This window comes from Branchiostoma floridae, chromosome 8 (assembly GCF_000003815.2).
Source record: "Branchiostoma floridae strain S238N-H82 chromosome 8, Bfl_VNyyK, whole genome shotgun sequence".
NCBI lineage: Eukaryota > Metazoa > Chordata > Leptocardii > Amphioxiformes > Branchiostomatidae > Branchiostoma > Branchiostoma floridae.
Window position 1 is genome coordinate 6234917 of NC_049986.1, and position 20598 is coordinate 6255514.

The window sequence follows — 20598 nt, forward strand, 5'->3', positions numbered from 1 at the left end:
ATAGAAATAGGAAATTCAGGCATTTTTGAGAACTGATGAGTCTTACAGAGTTTATTTGCATAGTGAGTCCCTGTGAGAGGACACCATTTAAAGTTTGTGTGAAAGAGAATGATTTCAGGAAAAAACGTAATAAATAGTTTTTCAATAGATACGACTTTCAGGGGGGTGGGCGAGGCAGACCCTTCTGGGAGTGCAAGAAAAATGACAAAATAGAAAGCCCGATAAAAACGAATAAAAAAAACGCTAAAAAACAGCCGGAGCCTAACCTCTGCTTGGAGAGTATGCTTGTGTACTTGTATTTCATCTATCTGATATCAGCAATTAATTGGAAAATTCTCATTTATTCAGCAATAGACTTTCTTGAGCACCATAAATAACGCCAAAAGCAAAAGTAATGTTGTAAGAAAAATTAGTGCGAGTACCCAACTGATGTGATTTGCCATAAATTCACATCAAGTAAACTAGAAAGGCCGACATTTGCTTAAGAGCAAATACAGCATATTTCAGCCATACCCCTTCCCACGCAACATTGGACTGTTCCAAATCACCCCTGCGTAAAAATGGAACATCCTCTTAACAGTACATTATCCCCCAAAGTGGACTGGTATTGTGAATTGATTCCAGGTAAAAACAGAGCTTGCTTCTATTTTTTCAGAAAATGACAATAATCACACCTTCCATTCAGAAAATTTTCATCATGACTGAAAATTGTTGAATGACTTCATGTAATGTCATTAACAATTTTCAGTACGATAACTAGGTGTAAGTTTAAAAAAGTATAAGCTCCTTGTGATGTGGGTACATTTATTATTGCAGTGAACTTTTTTTATTCAAGTAGGGCATACGATTTGATAATTATCAAGCAGGTGCAGGTACTGTAGGAGCGTTTGTTTTCTTCAAGCTGTAAAACTGTTAAACTGTTTTACTTTGTATGCAATCAGCCATCGAGCCTATTCTTATTTTAGTTTAACAACTTCCTGCCAGACCCGGAAGATACGATTGAACCTTGTTCGAGGATTTCTTGTCGTCTGTCTGGTCAGTCTGTTCATACCCTGGCGCTGAGAGTGTTTTATTGGGCTGAAACTCTGGCAGTTTAAAGTTACTTACAATTTAAATGTTCAAAGTTTATGTCAAACAACAACAGCACTAGGAAATGTGGCCACTATAGACAGGTGGTCACTATAGAGAAAATGCTGATCTATTGACTAGGAGCCATACGTTACACATGATTTCAGTACACTGATCATTAATCATATAAACATTGCACAGGTAAGCCAATTGTTTAGATGTACAATTAAGTTCAAATAATTCTGAAGAGAAATATTGATGAGAAAATAATCATTCTCGCCACTGTCTAACTTATAATTACGTATCAAAACTAAACGCAGATTTTCTAACTAACGCACCTTTCGCCGACTTCATCAAAGGACCGCCGGCTATCAATCAAACACGGCTGTTGATTAGACTTAGAGTTTCAAACAGTCATGTGCTGTGTGCCAGTTGACAGCGAACTTCATGCTACGTGATGTTTTACATTGCTTGGACCTTCTTTCCTACAGCGGTGTTAAAATATTTAGACTGTAACACTGAGTCCCACATGTTTTATAGAATAGAATTTGACGAAGAACAGCATTTTTTGCTGGGTATTTTTCTTGAAACATGTCCGTGGGAATATCAGCGAGGCGGCGACGTAGGGATATCAGACCGTCAACAAAAGTCGCACGGCGGCTAACGGCGCAGCGAAGATACTAGCGCTATAAATAAGCGCTTCAACTAAGGATGGCAACCCGTACAATATTTTTGTATACTGTTGAGCTAAGTAAAGTTTGTTGTTTATGAGGTTTTAGTTGTCTTTGAAGCTTTGACCCGAAATATTTTAAAGTCAAACTGCTGAAGAGAAGTAAGTGACTGCTACGATTATCGTAGATATGGCCCTAAAAAAACTGATAAAAGAAGCCTTCTCAATAGTCTAAAATGCAAGAGCTTCCGGGGGGGGGGGGGGGGCTTCCCCCACCTGGGTCCCCCTCACAGGGGCCCTGCCCCTGGACCCCGCCAGGGACATTCGGGGGCCCCCGGACCCCGCCAGGGACATTCGGGGGCCCCCGGACCCCTGTCCGACGCTTTGAAAAAATCCTGGCGAGAAGTCTGTACGGCCTGAGTCTTCAAGTTAACGTATTGTGTGGTCCCGCTTATGAATATTAATTAGCCTTCGCTTTCCTCTTCACTGATTGGCTGAACCATTAATTGAATTAACTCTTCCTGACGGCTAGACGCAGGTGCAGATGTCGGCTCTGTGGGGTGAACGTCCGAAAGGTCATGGCATGGAGAACGAAAGAAAGCCAATTTCTCCCCAAAAAAGTGCTGTAATTAAGCCTTTTACAGAACTTTATGCCAAAAATTTCACTTGGATCATTTTACCAACTATCTTATGCCTATCTATACCAAATGTTACTCATACCAGGGTACAGGGGTGCAAAATATACCGTTGTAAGACCGTCAACAACAGTCGCACGGAGCTAACAGCGCAGCGAAAATACCATCGCTAGCGTTTCAACTTCGGATAACAAGTTATAAGTACTGTTGAACTCAGTAACGTTAAAGTTTGTTTTTAGTTGCCTTTGACGGTTTGACCTGAAATAGTGTTACGCTAAACTCCTGAAGAGAAGTTAAGTGACTGCTGCGATTATCATAGATATGCCCCTAAGAACTGATACAATATAAAGCCTTCTGAATAGTCTAAAATGCGAGAGCCTTAGGCGGGCTTCGCTCCCCCTGGCGGGAACACTGCTATATGCGGGATCATGAGGCCCCGCTTATGAATATTAATTAGCCTTTGGCCTCCTCTTCGCTGATTGGCTAGGTCTTTGATTCAATTAACTCTCCGGCTGACGCGCACAGGTGTGGCTCTGTGCGGGGTCACGGAAGGTCACGTCAGGAGGCCAAAAGAAAACAAATTTCCCCTCAGAAAAGTGCCAAAATTAATCATTTTAAAGTTGTTTATGTCAAAAATTTTACTTGAATCTTGTTACCAAGTATCTAATGCCTATCTATACCAAATTTCAGGTCATTTAATTGCAATACCAGGGTACAGGAGCCAAAAGTGTCCTTTTTTGGTCAAAAATTGGCCAAAAATCGCAAAAATAAGCATTTTGTTGTACTGTACACCAAAAGTGTTATTGAATTTATATGGGGGCATTATCAGGGCACATCTCTGTCAAATTTCAGCTCATTTGGTTGTAATACCAGGGTACAGGGGCCAAAAGTGTCCTTTTTTGGTCAAAAAGTTGGTAAAAAAAATCGCAAAAATAAGCATTTTGTTGCACTGTACACCAAAAGTGTTATCGAATTTATATGGGGGCATTATCAAGGCACATCTCTGTCAAATTTCAGCTCATTTGGTTGTAATACCAGGGTACAGGGGCCAAAATATACAGTTTTGGTCTAAAATTGACCAAAAAATCTCAATAAAATCATTTTAGAGGCAGATATGAAAAAAAACTGAGAAAAAAGCATCAAAGTATTGGCCCATTCTACCCCTGTGCCGAATTTCAGGTCCTTCGGTCCAGGAACGGCGGAGATGAATCACTTTGAAGATTTGACAGGAGAAAGAAGAAGAAGAAGAAGAAGAAAGAAGAAACATTACGAATACAATATATTTCACCATACTATGTATGGCTGAAATATAAATAGCGTTTCACCTGCTGTACATTCCCTTTGTCGACGTCAGATCCTCATCGTTCCACTCAAGCGGTTTTAGCCGATTATCCTCCATGTTAGCAAAGGCGTAGATGACGTGTGTGCAGAGGTTGGGGTCAACGTTCTCTGGGACGTAATTCCATGGTGGCTTCCTGTACTGTGCCCAGTTGGTGTAGTAGCAAACCATTCTATACTCAGCCACTGAATAAAAAAAAAATTCTGTTTTTTACCATCGTAAATAGTCTCATCAAGTTTCGGAAAGACTTATCAACAAAGCTCCCTAGTATTCACATCAAAATGTGTTTTTTTTAGCCAACCTTTTAGAGACCATCTGTCATTTTCTTTAATGAAAAAAAAAATAAAAATTGCTCATCGCATGACCTCCAAGCTCATTATTACTATTGTGTGATTTACCACAACGTGAATTAAAACGTAAGTTTGTGAAAACGGCATTTGCTATATCAGCGCACAAAAACGTACATTTGCAAACGAACATACCTGCCGCCTGGACTGCAGTGAGGAGAAAAAGAAATGCTAAAATCCCCATCTTCTCTAAGCCTCGCCGCCTTTACTGTAGAATTATCTTGAAGAATTAAAAAAAAAAAGAGACAGTCATACTAGTCCAGGAACTCAGAGGTCTCTCAGCATATACACGGAGAGTCGTCGGGACACTCTGTTTCCCTTGACAAAGTAAAGATCCTCGAATCAGAGCCGTAATTCTTTGTAAGAGGAGTGAAGGATGCTGTGTACATCAGCGCCAATTGCTGAACAGAGACGGAGGGTGGCACTGGTTATCTGGCATTTATGACCCTCTGCTGCAGTCACGTGTCTCCAGCATCACGTTCCGGAAGCTACAATACACAGGTCCATTACGTAAACAATTCTGACGCGTCAGCCGGAAATTTGCGGTATTTATTTGTTTGTTGTTTGTCAGTTCAGCACAGGCAGCGTTGCCCATTGTTACCTGTTGCTAGAATAAGGCCCCAAGTACAACAATTGTTTATTCTCTGTCGCAGTTTGAAAATCGCGGGTAAATATTACGCTCGGCACCCTCATCGAATACAATAAAGCCACCTCGCCGACTCATCTGAATTTGTTTTAAGAGAGGCCGTGTGATCTTCGCCGCTACTCTCTGTCCCACGACCCTCGTGGGAAAATAGGCAAATCAGACCTTGTGGTAACTTTACTCCGTGTTTTGTTCAACCTTCTCAACAACCTGAGCGTCATGTCAATGGAAGCACCTTTCTTGCCATTTTTTTTTCAATCAAATAAAGTTTGGGAGTTCCCAAAAGATGCCATTGATACCATCAAATCAGCATGTCCTTACAAACAAAAACAAATTACCACGCTGAAATTGGGGACAACAATCTATGTTTTCTAACGATAAGGCGAACTTTACACAGAAAAACACCGTGGTCGTTTTATCATACGTTGAAGACAAATATGTAGAGATTTCGTCAATGGTACGTAAAATCTTGTAAGCATGGTTACATCATCTATTATATGGTGATTGCATGTAGGAAACATTTTGCCCGGTTCTTATATCATCAATGAGCTCTATCCCATCCTCCTTAAAATACACTATCAAATTCCACACCTTAATACGGCTAGCGCTTCCTGTCAGGTGTGTGTGTGTGGGGGGGGGGGGGGATGAAATCTCTCTGAACACTCTGAAACCATAATCATTTCTCCGTAAACTTATACAATGCAAAGCGTGGAACCAGAGACTTTGGAGACGAATAACATGGTCTGTATCCGTTCACTAGAAATGACTTCAGAACAAATATTTATAAGTTCTCACCTTTTTTGTACTGTACTAGAAGAGACGCCTGATTACCCGAACGTTATACATGTACCTCGGAGTCAAAACGATCTGGAACACTGTAAGCCTCTAGCCTTACTAAAATCGCGCCCCTAGCGGCCGGCTCTACAATATTGCCGCCGCCCTAGGAGGGGTCATTCACCCCAGTCAGCGAGAGATTGTGTCAACACAGGTTATGTAAGCCTTTAACTGCTTGAATTTGTGTTTATTTTGCATGTGAGTTTCATAATGAGAAAGGCATGGCTGTAACATTTTGATAAAAGGGGGATTTTAATTTCATGTTACTTCTTTCCTAAGGACGTTTACTATGACATTTGAATGCTTTAATTGAAGAAGACAACAATATAAGTGCAAGTTTTTTAGTTTAAATAAAACGGTGGCAACCCCTTTTCTTTCTTTGTCTTTTCACCCCTTTGACAAAAGTGATATGTTCTGCATTATAATTTTGTTGTAACAACGATGTTAGTTACCTGCTACCGAAACAACAATAATGTCTGACAGGACGAAATCTTTGCACGTTAACTATAATGCAGGAAAAATAGAGATTTTGAGAGTAGAGGTATGATTTCGAACTGCTTATAATTCAATACAATGACACAAATACAGAAAAGAAAAAACACCATGTTTACGTATAAACTTTCGTGTTAAAATTATTCGTCCAACTTGCGCAAGATTGTATCCCCCGCAACCCAACCTCTGCTTGGTGAAGCACTGTTGACTAGTTATGTGACGTGGCTGGTGTTTATATTACATCACTTCGCTTGATCTTTGAATATACCTATCTATGTAGTTCGTAATCTTACGCGAAAAGATTCCAGTTGTGACTGTATTTCAAAGTCCAACACGAACATATGCAAACGTCCAGTCTGTGTCAAAGCTGTATTGCGATCTTACAAGTAGAGTTGCGTCATTTCCGGTGAGATGTCCGAGGGTTGGATGTGATTTCGATTCCCCCCCCCCTGATCTCTAATATTTGGTGCACCAAAACAGGAGCTCCATCGCACTCAGCTGAGGTACGCTACCAAATGACATTTCAAATGTCCAATATAAGATCTTCCTGGTTAAGATAAAAGGTCAAATGTCCAAAAATAACACGTACGTTCTACATTTTGGACAACTATATGTCGCAATAACGCAATGTGTATTACGAGTGGTGGTATTGTATATAGGAATGGGAGGATTCTGATCGTCATTTTGAAACCTTTTTGAAACCATTCTAACTTCAGATGCGGTAGAATGATATGTTACGTGTAAACTCAATTTTTTTCCGTATCTGATGTGCAAGGGGCCATGAATGATTCTCCGTACATACGTGATGTCACAGACCTACTTACAACGCTCTGGAAAAATGTGACTACTTCAAATATCTGTGTTTATTTTGCGTGTGAAGGATGCTTGCTAGCGCACCTCGAATCATTTACTCACGATGTATTAGGTTTTGTTGTTAGATATAACCGTAGCATCTTCGTTTATTTGTAGATGTTTCGCCAATATAAGGTACAAATTTATACGATACGAATGCCACTTATGTTGCTAAGACGCTGTCAGTAACCTGCTACCAAGTCGCCACAATTAACAATGTACTGGACACCCTAAAACCCTATAAGTTCTGCAATAGTGCTCCACAAAAAGTTTGTATTCTTTTAGGATCCAGGTTTGATTTCTCAAAAATATGTCTTTAGATAACATAATCATATTGCCAGAGTTCATTTGCTCCTAAATAGGTAACCCTGCCTTGTCTGACTTCTGTCTCTTTTACTTCTCGTAGTTCTAGGGCACGTAAGGCCTATATGTTTTTACTACATTTATGTAACACTTCCCGAGAATGTTACGCGTAAATTTAAAAATTTCAAATTCTTACCTCTTTTTATCTATACTGTGATAGATATAGAAGCGACGACTGAGTCCCTCCGCGTTATATGACCGACGTACAACCCTCTGTAAAACTGTAACTCCTTCCAATGTCTTTGTTTTCTCTGCGTGAGAATATGATTATTCATCCAGGGGAGTAACGTGGCGGTTGCATATTCATAAAGTGGTGATGCAAATTTAATTTTCTATTATAATAAATCCATCTTATTATCCAACTATATTTCAATATTTGTATTATTTGTTTGCGATTGTTTTTTTTTTAATGTTAAATGCAAACTCGCTATTTCTTTTAGCTCCCTCCCCCCTCCCCACGGTAAACGCAATGTAGACAAACCATTCCAAGGTTCACTCGTTCATTACGTAAATAGTCCATCTAGAAAAACAAATTGTATAAAGCATCTACAGTGCGACAATGCAGGGCGGGTCGTAAGAAGCGCGATTAAATGAGGCAAATATCGAAGAGACTACGTATATGATAATGCATTTCTTTGTAATTCGTTGTAAATACATATTTTTCACATGAGGAAAGAAAACGGTATTGTTTGTTTTATTTGGATCTACATTAGTGATGCTAAATGTACTGGTATTGTCACCTTTCGTTCTGTCTGAAAGTTATTAATATTATAACTAAAAGAAGAAAATTGACAGAGGGTTCCCATTGGCTAACTTGATACAATTTACATGATACATTTTAGATAGTGATGCTTTTAGAGCAAAACCAGTTGTCAAATCAGTTAGTCAAATGTAATGTATTGTAAACAGTGCAAATTAACTACCTATTCAATGTTTATCTAGTTGACGGCAAAATATACTTGGAAATTAGCAACATTTTACAGAACAAAAGTATCATCAACATCATCTCAATTATAATTATCATCATTGATTTGAGCAAATTTTTGACACGACATAAGTACTGAAATACTAGTATGAAAACCCACATTTGGACAAAGAGAATTTTAAAAAAGGGAAATTTTCTGAGTTTTCTCAATCATTACTATATGTAGGTCAAGGATATTCAACTAGAGTAAACTTTGGATCACTAAAATCAAATTAGTCATCATTTAAATATACCAACCGTCCGTTATCATGATACAACCACCGTTTTTAAAACCACAGAGTATGTCAGTTTTGTAGCAATAATCATGTAAAATTGTTTTAAATGCATACTGTACGAAGATGTGCACAGATCTCGTGCAAGCGCCATTCAACTAGACTAAAAATATGCAGGTTTAACGAATGACGAAATATAAAATTACGTTAATCTATTTCGTCTAGCTAAAAATCGATACGAATCTAAAAACTGCAATGTGATGGAAAACCGCTACTTTTGCACTTAAGCTATCTAACTCCGTGTTGTGTATACAGGGCAATGACCTTAATTGACGCAGCCGCAGAAGGCCCAAAATGAGTCCATACAGTATTTTAGCCTATTTTCGACTATTAGCAGGAAAAGGTAAGAAATGTTTCTTATTGGTGAGACAGTGTTCAGATCGGATACGTTCAGATCAGGCAAAAAAACAAGGTTTTGGTTCATTTTTAGGCCTGCGCTGACCCCTAATTTGAAGTGGTCAGTCCCTAAATTGAGGTCACGTGATGGCGGTATACTTGAAGGCTGCGGGAAGTTCCGCTGGCCGGAATGTTTAAAAACCGGACTTTTGGACACTTGACATAGCGGGCTGCTGTGTTGGGTGAGTTCCTATGACCTGGAATTTTCGCGGATGAGATTATGACACCCTAAACTTGCCTATTTGTACATTGTCGCCAATACAAATTTCGATTAGTGTTCACTGCTCTACAATACCGACCATAGGTATTTTAGAAGCTCACCTTTGTTGGTAGCAATCATATTACAATGTTTAACTTTCTGTCAACACAAAGGTATAAACGAACCAAAATTTAACGACCACTGTCGCCTTCTTCAGGATCACTAACGGAAAATTATTTCCGAACGCAAGCTTGCGAGAGTTACAAATTCGTGACCTTATTGACGTGTGATCTTGAGTATACGTTTCGTCAGCAATAAGTCAAACGTTGACATCTTAACATTTCGCTCACTGTCCACATTGAATCACTGAACCAAACCGTTTCACTGGACGAAGTCGGAAAACCTTTTTACTTTGCGGAGTATGAATGGGGCAGTGTCCATCGGGTCACTCCGGCCATCATTTAACAGGACGGTGGGTGATATAAACTTCCTAGTACGTTTCACCAATTGCTGAAGTCACATTTCCATAATCACTGTCACTAGTATGTAACAGGAAATCCTACAAACTGGTGACATTTTCCACTATGTCTGCTCCGTGGCCTTTAGTAAAAGTCGGTTCTCCATTCTGCTTGGTCTCTTCGTCATCCGGTAAAAATGTCGGATTGCTTGCAGCGTTGGACATCTTAACATCTATCGCTTCGCTGTCCTAATAAGAGAAAAAATCGAAATATTGAGTCTTAAGAAGACGTACCCCTTTTTGTGCAATGTGATTGTGTTGCATACCTGGTTTGCACTGAACAGTATCTATTTTGTTTACTTATTCATTAAGATTCACAAAATGAGAATTGAAAGGTACGAGTAACAGGATACATCTTTTATAATGCCCACACATCCAGCAAACAGTTAAAACAAGCTTTAATCTATAAGAAATAAGCAAAGAAAAATAAGTCCATAAAGTATTCTAACAAATGAATAGCAATTAAAAATAAAGCAAAATAGTAATTAGAATTTACATATCCGGTTGCTGGTTCGCGAACACGGGACCTCCATTCAATGTATTAAGCTAGCAAAAGTTATGTTTCAACTTTCACCTGAGTTAAGGAATGATTAGTTAGGAGTTCCAATGGAATTTCATTTCATTCCACACAATCGAATCAGCATGGTAAAAAGAGGTATTGGCATATAACTTTAACAAGATTGTAAAATTAGAAATATAATAAACATGTATTACAGCAGAGACTAAACAAGAACCATATATATCTTCCTTAAGTTTCTTTATTTCAGAAAGGAAAATCTAGGAATGTTGGACTCAGGCAGCTATACTGCAAGGCCTTAAAGCTTATTTTATTTCGTTTAATCTGTTTTCTTGTTTTGCATTCAGGAATTTAGCATTCTTGTCTCACCTCATCTCCACTCGGCACCCCACAGCGCAGCCACTTCAGCCAGCTGTTCGGCAGGCAGCAGAAGAACCGATCGTAGAACGGTATGAACAACTTGGGGTCCATCTCCTTTGGATCCTGTGTACCTGAAAAGGAAAAGGTATCTATTCTTTCCCTGTATGTAACCATATCTTATCAGGACATTGCAGAAAAATTGTAGTTTTAATATCGGAAAGTTCACTAACAATAATAGAACAAATGTATAAAAGTTTACGTTACATGCCCTTAAAAACCATTACTGTTGGAGGCGCATTGGTTCCTATATCTATATTGGTCATATTTTGGCTTCTAGTTTTGCGTCAAGTGCGCGATTCTTTAGCTACATTTTGTCGGTATTTAGCCGCCTGTGTTAACGTCTTATCCCAGCTTTAAAAACAAATCCCCCGATTCAGGCGGTTCATTGGCGTCCTTTGGCACCCATTGCTGGCGCATTTGGCACCTGTTCGCGGTACGTTGGTAAATGTCAGTCGCCAACAGATGTCAACGTACCGTAGTCCATTGAGATAGTGATATAGTGACACATAGCTGCATTTTCTCTGTCAGGTCAAAGGCAGTGTATGCGTTTGGATAATGGCACTTTTCTAGGCATAAGTAACCCCTACCAATATAAAGCCATGCCTACCTGTTGCAAAACTCACTAGAAGCCCTACGACGACACAGGTGACCGTTGCCAGAGCGCCATACCAGACGTACGACAGTTCGTACAACGCTGCTTCAGGAGGGCTGGTTAAAACGAACAGGAAATGTACTAGATTATCATTTTATAAACATACTGAAATGGGTAAATTTCAATATGATGATATTGATGAGACAAAAGAAGGAGTCGTAGTGCTAACATTATCTCAATACACATAACACTTTACCTGGCCAAAACTGTTTGTACGGCTACTTGGTACACGGAATATTGATGCGTAAACGCATGCATTGACACGAGCCAAGACGAGAAAAAAAACTCAAAGTCATAAGCATACATAGACACACGGACGCACATAGCCACACACACACACACACACACACACACACACACACACACACACACACAGGCGCATGAAAATACACTATCATATGCTCAAGCACACCCAGAGGCACATACACAGTAACGCAGACACACACACATAAACACAAGCAGACACACATACACAAATAAACACAAACATGCACAATTTTAAAACACACGCACGACCCATACCTAAGGAAACAGACACTCTCACACTGACAGGCACACATACACACGAACGAGTACACATACACACATGTACACACACACGCTCGCGCGCACGCTCACACACACTCACATGCACATGTTCGCACACACACACACACACACACACACACACACACACACACACACAGCACGAACGCACAAGAAACACACACACAGCACGAACGTTCCAAAGATCTTCAAATCACTTACTACCCGTTGTCCACAGCTGGAGTGGTGATACTATACTCTGCCATACTTGTAGACATGGTCGAGATGGTGGTGAAGTTTGCGGTGCCATTAGCGGGAAAATCTACGGGACATCCTTCAATCGAGACCGGCGGCATCCACCGAGCCCTCGGCCAGACGATCGCACCCATCCCGACCCACAAGGTGAGAAACAGGCTGCTTAAAAGGCCTACAAGCCCTCCCTGTTTGAATGTTTGTATACAATTAGATAGTTTTAGTCATAAGAAACTCGCAGTAATTCGTAGCAAATCGTTATAGGTATATTTGTTGCAGCAAAGTCAAACTTTGATTGTAATTAACATTGCAAAACAGTTAACCAATTTTTTGTGTCGGAAACAAAATGTACTTTTGAACTTTGAAGTTTCTCTAACAAATTGAAATATTACATATCATCGATACATATTATCTTACTGCATACAAAGAAGAAGATTCGAGCCTGAAATCTTTACGTTATGCCATACACTCCACAAAAATATCTTGATCCAAAATAAACAGTGTTATAAATTTGAAATCATTTGCTGATGTTCAAATCTCTGAATTTTATCAGGACAACGCAGAAATTTATTTTTAAACTTCACAGCAGTAGTTGCTTATGGGACCTCATTCGTTTCCTTAGTCGCGCCGTCTAGCGGAAAATATAAACTTTGCACAAACCTAAACTTACCCATTTGTTGGCACATGGAAACATCATGCCGAGAACAAAGATGCCGAGCATCGGCCCTCCCACCATTCCGAACAGACTGAGCGCTGCTTGGACCACCGAGCCCAAAAATGAGGCGACGTACGCCATTAGGATCATCAAGCCTCCGAAAAACATGGCTGACGGAAAAAAAAGATGATTGCAGCAATGTTAGTTTGGCTGGAAATGCAGTAGTATTTGCATATTTTTGTTTGTTAATTTTCACTATTTATCAGGTGAAAGTCTTATATGTTTTGACTCCCGTACGTTCCAGTACCCTTATGTTCCAACATACGCATGTTCTGTGCAAGTATTTTCCGACACTGCCATATGTTCAGACCACTCTATATCTGTTCTGACAGCCATTCAAGTTCCACAGCCTCTTATGTTCTGACACTCAAAATGTTTCGAAGACCCCCCAGACATGTATTTAGCGACAACCTTACATGATTCGACACCCCCAAATGTTCCGAAATCCCTACACGTTCCGACACTCTTAAATGTTCTGACATCCCTACACCTTCCGACACTCCTAAAATGTTTCGACATCCCTACACGTTCCGACACCCCTAAAAAATGTTCAGATTCCCCTACACGTTCCGGTACCCCTTAATGTGCGACATCCCTACACGTTCCGACACCCCTAAAATGTTCAGATTCCCCTACACGTTCCGACACCCCTAAATGTTCCAACATCCCTACATGTTCCGGCAGCCCTGAATGTTCCGACATCCCTACACATTCTGCCCCCCCCCCCCCCTACATGTTCCGACATCCCTACACGTTCCGACACCCCTAAATGTTCCGACATCCCTACATGTTTTGGTAACCCCTATATGTTCCGATACCCTTAAATGTGCCGATATTCGTACACGTTCCGACATCCCTAAATGTTCCGACATTTCTACACGTTCCGACGCCCCTAAATGTTCCGATTCCCCTACACGTTCCGGCACCCCTTAATGTTCCGTCATCCCTACATGTTATGACACCCCTATATACAACGCCCTACAATGCTAAAACATGCATGTGTAGTTATGTGCATATGTGCATGCCCTACGTATACGTCAGATTTATATCTAGATAGTACGCACCTAGCGCTTTAGATATCCATGTGTATTTCTCGTCGCTGAAGTTGGGGAAGCAGGGCTTGACGAAGTCCTCCAGCGCTACGGCGGCAAGCGCGTTCAGGCCCGAAGACATGGTGCTGAGGGCCCCGCTGAACACGCACGAAGTGAAGAGACCCGGCATACCCGGGTACTTACCAAGGATGTCCATTACAAAATACGGCATCATCTGTGGAATAAGCAGTATTCAGTGTTAAAAAGCTATATACGTATACTACTGTTTATGGTTTTGAATGGACCCAGGAATCATTGACGCTTTATCCAAAGTCTACGTCATTTTGTACACTGAAACAAAAATAACATTGTCAAGTTTAACGTCAGATGGGATGTAGTCTTTTCCTGTTTTGATTTTGCACTTACAGGGACAATGAATTTAAAACAACTATTCTTAATTGCCGAATGCAAAGAATTAAAGATAAGAAATGACATGATTCATTTAATGACTCATAATTAATAATTAAACAAACATTGCCTTTCCTAATTGACTAAACATCTTATGTAGCTTCCATACGCAATTTTCATATTCCATAAAAATATACTATGTAAGGTTCGCAAACACTCTATATTCAAATTTTCAAATCCTAAACTAATTACGATAATTGGAGTGCTCACCTGGTCTGAGTTATCAATAGCTCCAATCGTCTTAGGATCACACATGAAGTACCGAGCGTACATCACCATCCCACTTACAACAGCAAAGGAGATGAGTATCACCAGTCCCAAGATGTTCCAGTAGAGGGCGCTGCAACACAATGCATTGTTAAGTTTTACCGCCTTTCACTCTAAGGTACCTTGGATACACATTAACATGATGTAAATATGTTGTTCGCGATGCTAGATGGTCAAACTTTTAAGGTATGTAAAGTATTATAAGATATCTTGTTTCTCAGCATATGGATGTTTTCCCGCTGATCATAATTGTGAAGTAAGGGCCATCGTTGCCCCAAATATCTATCCTCATGTTATTTTTAGCGCTAGGAAATTCAGCAATATTTGGCAACTAAAATCTGTTTGCACTAGAAGTTCGTTGCATGGACCTGGTCAACTAAGCAGAACCAAAACAACTGAATGGGGGATTTAATTAGAAATAACAAATATATTGGATCGCGTCACAATATATGCACATGTGACTTGAAAATATATATAGAATGAAATAATGATGGATTGAATTCGCTTACCAATATCACATGGAAACAAAAGAAAAATGATTTGATGGATAAAAAGTGAACAAAAAATTGGCCTAAATAGTATGATACTCACCGCTGTGCTTGCTTGACGGAAGGGCAGCTGAGATACCGCTGTACCTGTGCCTGGTTTACCCCATACACGGACGCCCAGATGAAGATACCGCCTACATTAATCCCCCATGAAGAGTGTCGAATCCTCGGGTCTGGGTCAAAGCTTGTTAAATCATAAAACATAGAAAAAGTAAGATAATTAGAAAGGCAATATTTTCAAGAAAACGTAGGGTGTTTCACTCTAGGTAATTTACCTTTTGCCAAGCTACTGGAATACAGTGCTATATCATTAGGCTCGCCACTAAGGCGTCGCAAAAATCAAGCCTACCCTTGAGGAGTCACAAAAAAATACAGAAGAAGGAGGAAAACACAAAAGCAATATAGTTTCTCTTTGGGAAACAAAATAAGATAATAACTGACGGAATAGAAAGTATGAGGGGAATATAGACTTAGTCACGTTTAGGATTATGTACATATCCTTTGCTGCCACAACGCCACCATGCGAGGAGGATTGGCAATGAAATGCAATGTCTACTTAAACGTTGCGCATTTTGATATCAAGAAATTTACATGACTGCATCATTGCCCTTACGTACTGAAAGTCGGAAGTGACGTCAAGAGTGAATGAAAAGTGGCGGCGAGACGGAATTTAAAGGTCGGCCAGAAATCCATGATGAGTATTTCCATCCTTTGTGTTGGAACAAAGCTCAAACTTTCCAAATAGGGATTCTACAAACACATATGTGTCTTCTTTCGAATGAAAGGCTAGGTTGTTTTGAGAGTCGATCAAGTAAAATTACTAGTAGGTGTTTCTTACTTACTTGAAGAACTCCAGTCTCTCTCCTTGCCCGTTGATCTCCCAGACGCGAGCAGGTCCCCCCACCTCTATGGTCCCCTGTATGATGACAGCCAGGAAACCTGCCACCATCACAACTATCTGGAACGTGTCCGTCCACATCACAGCTTTCATACCACCCTGGGAGAGGAGAATATACGGAAATGTAGTAGGAAGGTACTGGCTGCCATGTTGTTGTTACTAATTTACATTAATCCCCGTTGCAGTCTTCGAATGGGGCTGTTTTTTATTCTAGGGGAGGGAGGCTGGTCGCAATTTTCAACGTTGGCTAGGTTCTCTTATGCCAGCAATGGGAGTTTGCCGAGGAAGGGAGTTTGCCGTGGAAACTGACAGACCTTCCTCTAAAGCTTACCTTTCCCCTTCATAAGAGAACCTATCCAACGTTGAAAAAGGGCCAGCCTCGATCGAACTTTGCAACAGAGGCTAAATTTGTATCTTGATGAATCGAAACGCTAGTTCACTTTTATCAACAAAGTAAGCATAACCGATTGTATTTTGGCAGTGTAAACAGGGATGTCAGGTAGACGGACGGTTGTTTCAAGCTGCAATATTTTCAAGATATTGCAGTCTGAAACCACTTTCCGTTCCCTTGATATCACGGACGATACATAGAGTACCCCACGGATTAAGGTTAACTAGCGTTAGTATCGCATTGTTTGGTAAGTACAAACCACTAAATCATACGAATTAGTCTGTATTCTCCATACTCATATCAAAATGTATATTCCGAATGGTAAAGATATATCTGTCACTCACCAAAGTCGTGTAGAATGTACACACCACGCCAACTGCGGCAACGGCACCCCAAAGTGTAAGACCGGTTACTGTAAGAAACATTTTAAATAAATATACTATAGTCAGTGTTTTTTTTTATGAAATGTGACTATAAAATCAACAATGTATTTGGAAGCGAACAGTGCCCGTCAATGTTGTACATGTCTAATTTTGCAGGGTATTCGGTATGCTGGTAGCGTGGACTGAATACAATGGAAAGGACTTTTTTTGCAATTTAGAACTATTTTCCACACGTAAAGAGGGAATACTACCATCATTGTTACTTACCCGCGTTGAGAGCCAACGAGGGTGTGTATAAGACAAGACCCATGTACACCAGCTATGAAAAGAAATGAATTTAATGTTCACCAAAGTGTCGCGAAAGAAGTTAATAAAAATAACAAACAAGGTATTTTCACAATTATTTTCCCAAATAAAGTTGAAGTCTCTTGTAAATTGTGTGATATTTCAATAGTTAACAACGGTTGTAACAACAAACATCCTGTTGTAAATTGTGTGATATTTCAATAGTTAACAACGGTTGTAACAACAAACATCCTGTTGTAAATTGTGTGATATTTCAATAGTTAACAACGGTTGTAACAACAAACATCCTGTTGTAAATTGTGTGATATTTCAATAGTTAACAACGGTTGTAACAACAAACATCCTATCCACTCACCATGTTCACCATGAATACTACAGTAGTAAGTAAGCGAACAGGCTTGGAGAAGCGTATTTCTAAATACTAGACAAGGGGAAAACAAGATGCTATTTACATGGTGAAATCAAAACAATAGCACGATGCATAGATGAAGACATCTATATACGCAAAATAGCAATTGCTCAAGACAAGCAAGTATTCAAGATCATATAATATAACTTAGATTTTAAGACAGTATATCAATGTATCATGAAAAGTTTTTTTTCGATTAACACTTCGTATTTTATACAAAAATATCTTTTAGATTTGAAGTGGATCAAGTTTATAATTGCAGATTAGAAGTTTATTCCCTATATTTGGATACAGAAATTCTCCGCCATATAGGCGTCGCCAAAGAGTCTTAAAAGCTGTTTTAGTATAAAATGTATAGGAACAGTTCCTTATCATTAGATAATTAATTAGTGGTTTGACAAAGATTTTTAAAAAAATATTTGTTATAGAAAATACTAGAAAATTGATTTTTTTTTTTAATTAGCTAACCTCGTACGTGCTTGTCAGCCCCAGGTTGTAGAAAGTCGGCACGAATAGCCTCGCTACCACCACCATGGCTATGCCGTCTGCCACTGCGAAGTTCCAGAACATGGTGCCGTTATTGTACACCTCTGCAGGGGTCCCCAGCACCGTGATGGCGGAGATGAACGAGGCTAGCAGGGACATGGTCACCGGCACTATGGACATAGACTGAACAAAAAGAGAAAGAGATAATATGTTTTAAAAGCTAAAGTCCTTGACATGCCATGGTCTTAATTTTTCTAGTGGCATAATAGCTTGACAGATAAAGGAGTGGTCTAGAATTGGACACCCTAGCGGCTTGGATTAGAATGACAGGGGCGTTTTTGCTAAAATAAAGTCAGGGACGGAGAATGTTAAGAAGATGGCGCCGTTATTATAGACCTCTGCCAGAGTGATGGCGGAGATTGAAGGATGCTAGCAGGGACATGGTCACCGGCACTATGGACACAGACTAAACAAAGACGCAAAACTAGAAAAAGATAGAGTTGAATTTGTGTTTGAGTTGTTTGCAAGCTGAATCTGGACCTGCCATAGTCTTTATATTCTGGTAGCAGGTGGCTTTAGAAGTGTTATTGTTAAGGGTCTTCTAGCGACTTGTATTAGAACGGCACTGACACTATTGACATAGACTAAACGAAAAAAAAAGAAATAGTTGAATTTGTATTTGTGTCGTTTGCATGCTGAAAACCTGGACCTACTATGGCCTTGATATTTTGTCGGCAGATGGCTTTTGATGTGAAAAAGAAGTATTATTCTTCGGGGTCCCTAGCGACTTGTATTAGAGCGGCACTGGTATTATTGACAGAGACTACAAAAAGAAGTTGAAAGATGAAATGGAAATACTTTATGTATGTGGAATGCCCTCTCGAAGAATAGAAATGTATGCCTAAAAACACTAGTCTAGTAATGCCCACGACGTTTCTTTTTTTACCTGTTTGTAGTTTCGTGAATTTTACATTATACTTTTCTTTCCCGAAGCTGCCCGGTTGGGCTCCGGTTTGGAAATGTGACGTAGATCTAACTATAGGGGATCTATGTAGGGGTCACTGACCTTGTCTGCCATGAGGAACTCCTTTTGCGTGCGTTGCTTCCCTCTCGTGCATGCGTAGTAGAGTCCTATCCCTGCCGAGATGCACAGCATGACGGCGAACACCACGTAGTCCCAGGCCCCAAAGTACCGCACTTCGGTTGCCATGGTAACTCAGAACTGTGCGAAAAATCCAAATAAAAACACCCCTTTTTAAATTTGGTATCTTCTGAAATCTGGAGTGTTTTTCAAGTATGAATCGTAACGAGCACATAAGACATTTTATGCAAAAACATCCCATTTCGAATAGGACAAGGGAAGCGCCCTCAATGTGTACTCGAGATATTAAAGCATGTATACGCTATAATGCATATGATTGCTGAACACAACATAATACAGTATATGGAGTCAATACACTGATATGTTTTGTGGTAGCGAAAACCGCAGAGGGGTGGGGGTGGGTGGGTTTGTTTTTCAAAGTTCGTGCCCGGAGCGCTGTGGTCACATCATTCATCGCAGGCCGCGTTGTAATATTTTCTTGGGACGTTTCTTGAGTTTCTGTGGCAGAACAATTCACGTACAAGACAGCATAATTCTGTATGTCAAAGTTAGACTATCTCAAGAATACCCTGTGTTTACGAGTTTACGTATGGTTGGTTTCCTTAAGAAATACGTACATGTACCGCACGCATACCTGCAAAATTATAAGTACAGGTCCAGGCCTAAACATACGTGCTTATATTGAAAATAGTAGGCGGCCTTTTTAGTGTGAGTGGCTCAAAATATATTTGTCTTAAACAATTCACGCGTCTCCACTCGTGCAAAACACACAGTGCCTTGATCTTTGCCCCGGTCAGTCACTGCCTATTTGTCTAAGTACTCACGCACACCAAATTTTGTTTTGCCCATACTGTACGCGCACTGTTGATGGAGCTTCAGTTGCTACACAAGTATAAACAACACAGATGTATAGCATAGCACTTACTTCCAACATGAAATCAGTTGCGTACATTTATATAGATATCATACAAAGCGTGCATAATAAAAGAACATTTGTGAAAATTGTGTGATTTTGGCAACTGTCAAACCTTTGTTGTCAGCACAGAACCGGTGCTTCTTCCTGGTTGGTTGTTGTAGAAAATCCAATTAAGTATAAGGCCTGTCCTGTGCCACTTTTAACCAAGTCAGAATTCTCTTGGTCGAGCCAGGAAACCAAATGATGTTGTGAGCAAAGGGCACTTTAGCTGACAAGCCTTAAAGGCGAGTTTTATGTACATATTGTTAATCATTTGCAAATGGCAATTACTCTCTCGGCGTTATGTAATTACACATAGGGTCTCTATTGTTGAGTGTTAAAATGTCAATACACGCCCCTAAACCAGAATAAGGTTAGTAGCCAAGCAGATATTGTGAGCGGAAAATGTGACTCTTTCTTAGCTGCACAGTTATGCTATTACAAAGGAAGTTGGTACTTTGAAATTCAATGGGCGTCGCGTATCATAACGCATTGAATGTAACAACATATTAGTCCTATACAATAAATCACTTGGGTAAAACATACTTGAGAAAGTATGACATTTATTACACTTTTTTTGACATGGAAGACTAAAATCGTGAATAATAAAAGTATTCGCGATCAACAAAAATTATCATTTTTATTCCATAATATCAAAAAT

The 20598-nt window shown here is 39.9% G+C and overlaps 2 protein-coding genes across 2 annotated transcripts in view; both read right to left on the reverse strand.

Annotated features, from left to right (window-relative positions):
• Nucleotides 1-4350, reverse strand: part of LOC118421164 — a 43345-nt gene extending 38995 nt beyond the window's left edge. The window contains exons 1-2 of the mRNA XM_035828325.1: nt 4195-4350; nt 3699-3897 (exon numbers count right to left, since the gene is read on the reverse strand). Of these exons, the coding sequence (XP_035684218.1) occupies nt 3699-3897; nt 4195-4243 (248 nt within the window). The 5' untranslated portion in view covers nt 4244-4350. The remainder of the gene's footprint in view (nt 1-3698; nt 3898-4194) is intronic.
• Nucleotides 4351-8744: 4394 nt separating this feature from the next.
• LOC118420968 (sodium-coupled monocarboxylate transporter 1-like) lies at nt 8745-20151 on the reverse strand. The gene is made up of 15 exons (XM_035828073.1): nt 20011-20151; nt 18947-19102; nt 17863-18063; nt 17341-17406; nt 16947-16998; nt 16641-16708; nt 15850-16004; nt 15051-15191; nt 14403-14532; nt 13758-13959; nt 12649-12803; nt 11949-12166; nt 11157-11257; nt 10499-10620; nt 8745-9801 (listed from the first exon to the last, which is right to left on the reverse strand). The coding sequence occupies exons 2-15, from the start codon at nt 19088-19090 to the stop codon at nt 9655-9657; spliced, it is 1902 nt and encodes a 633-aa protein (XP_035683966.1). The 5' UTR covers nt 19091-19102; nt 20011-20151; the 3' UTR covers nt 8745-9654.
• Nucleotides 20152-20598: the final 447 nt, after the last annotated feature.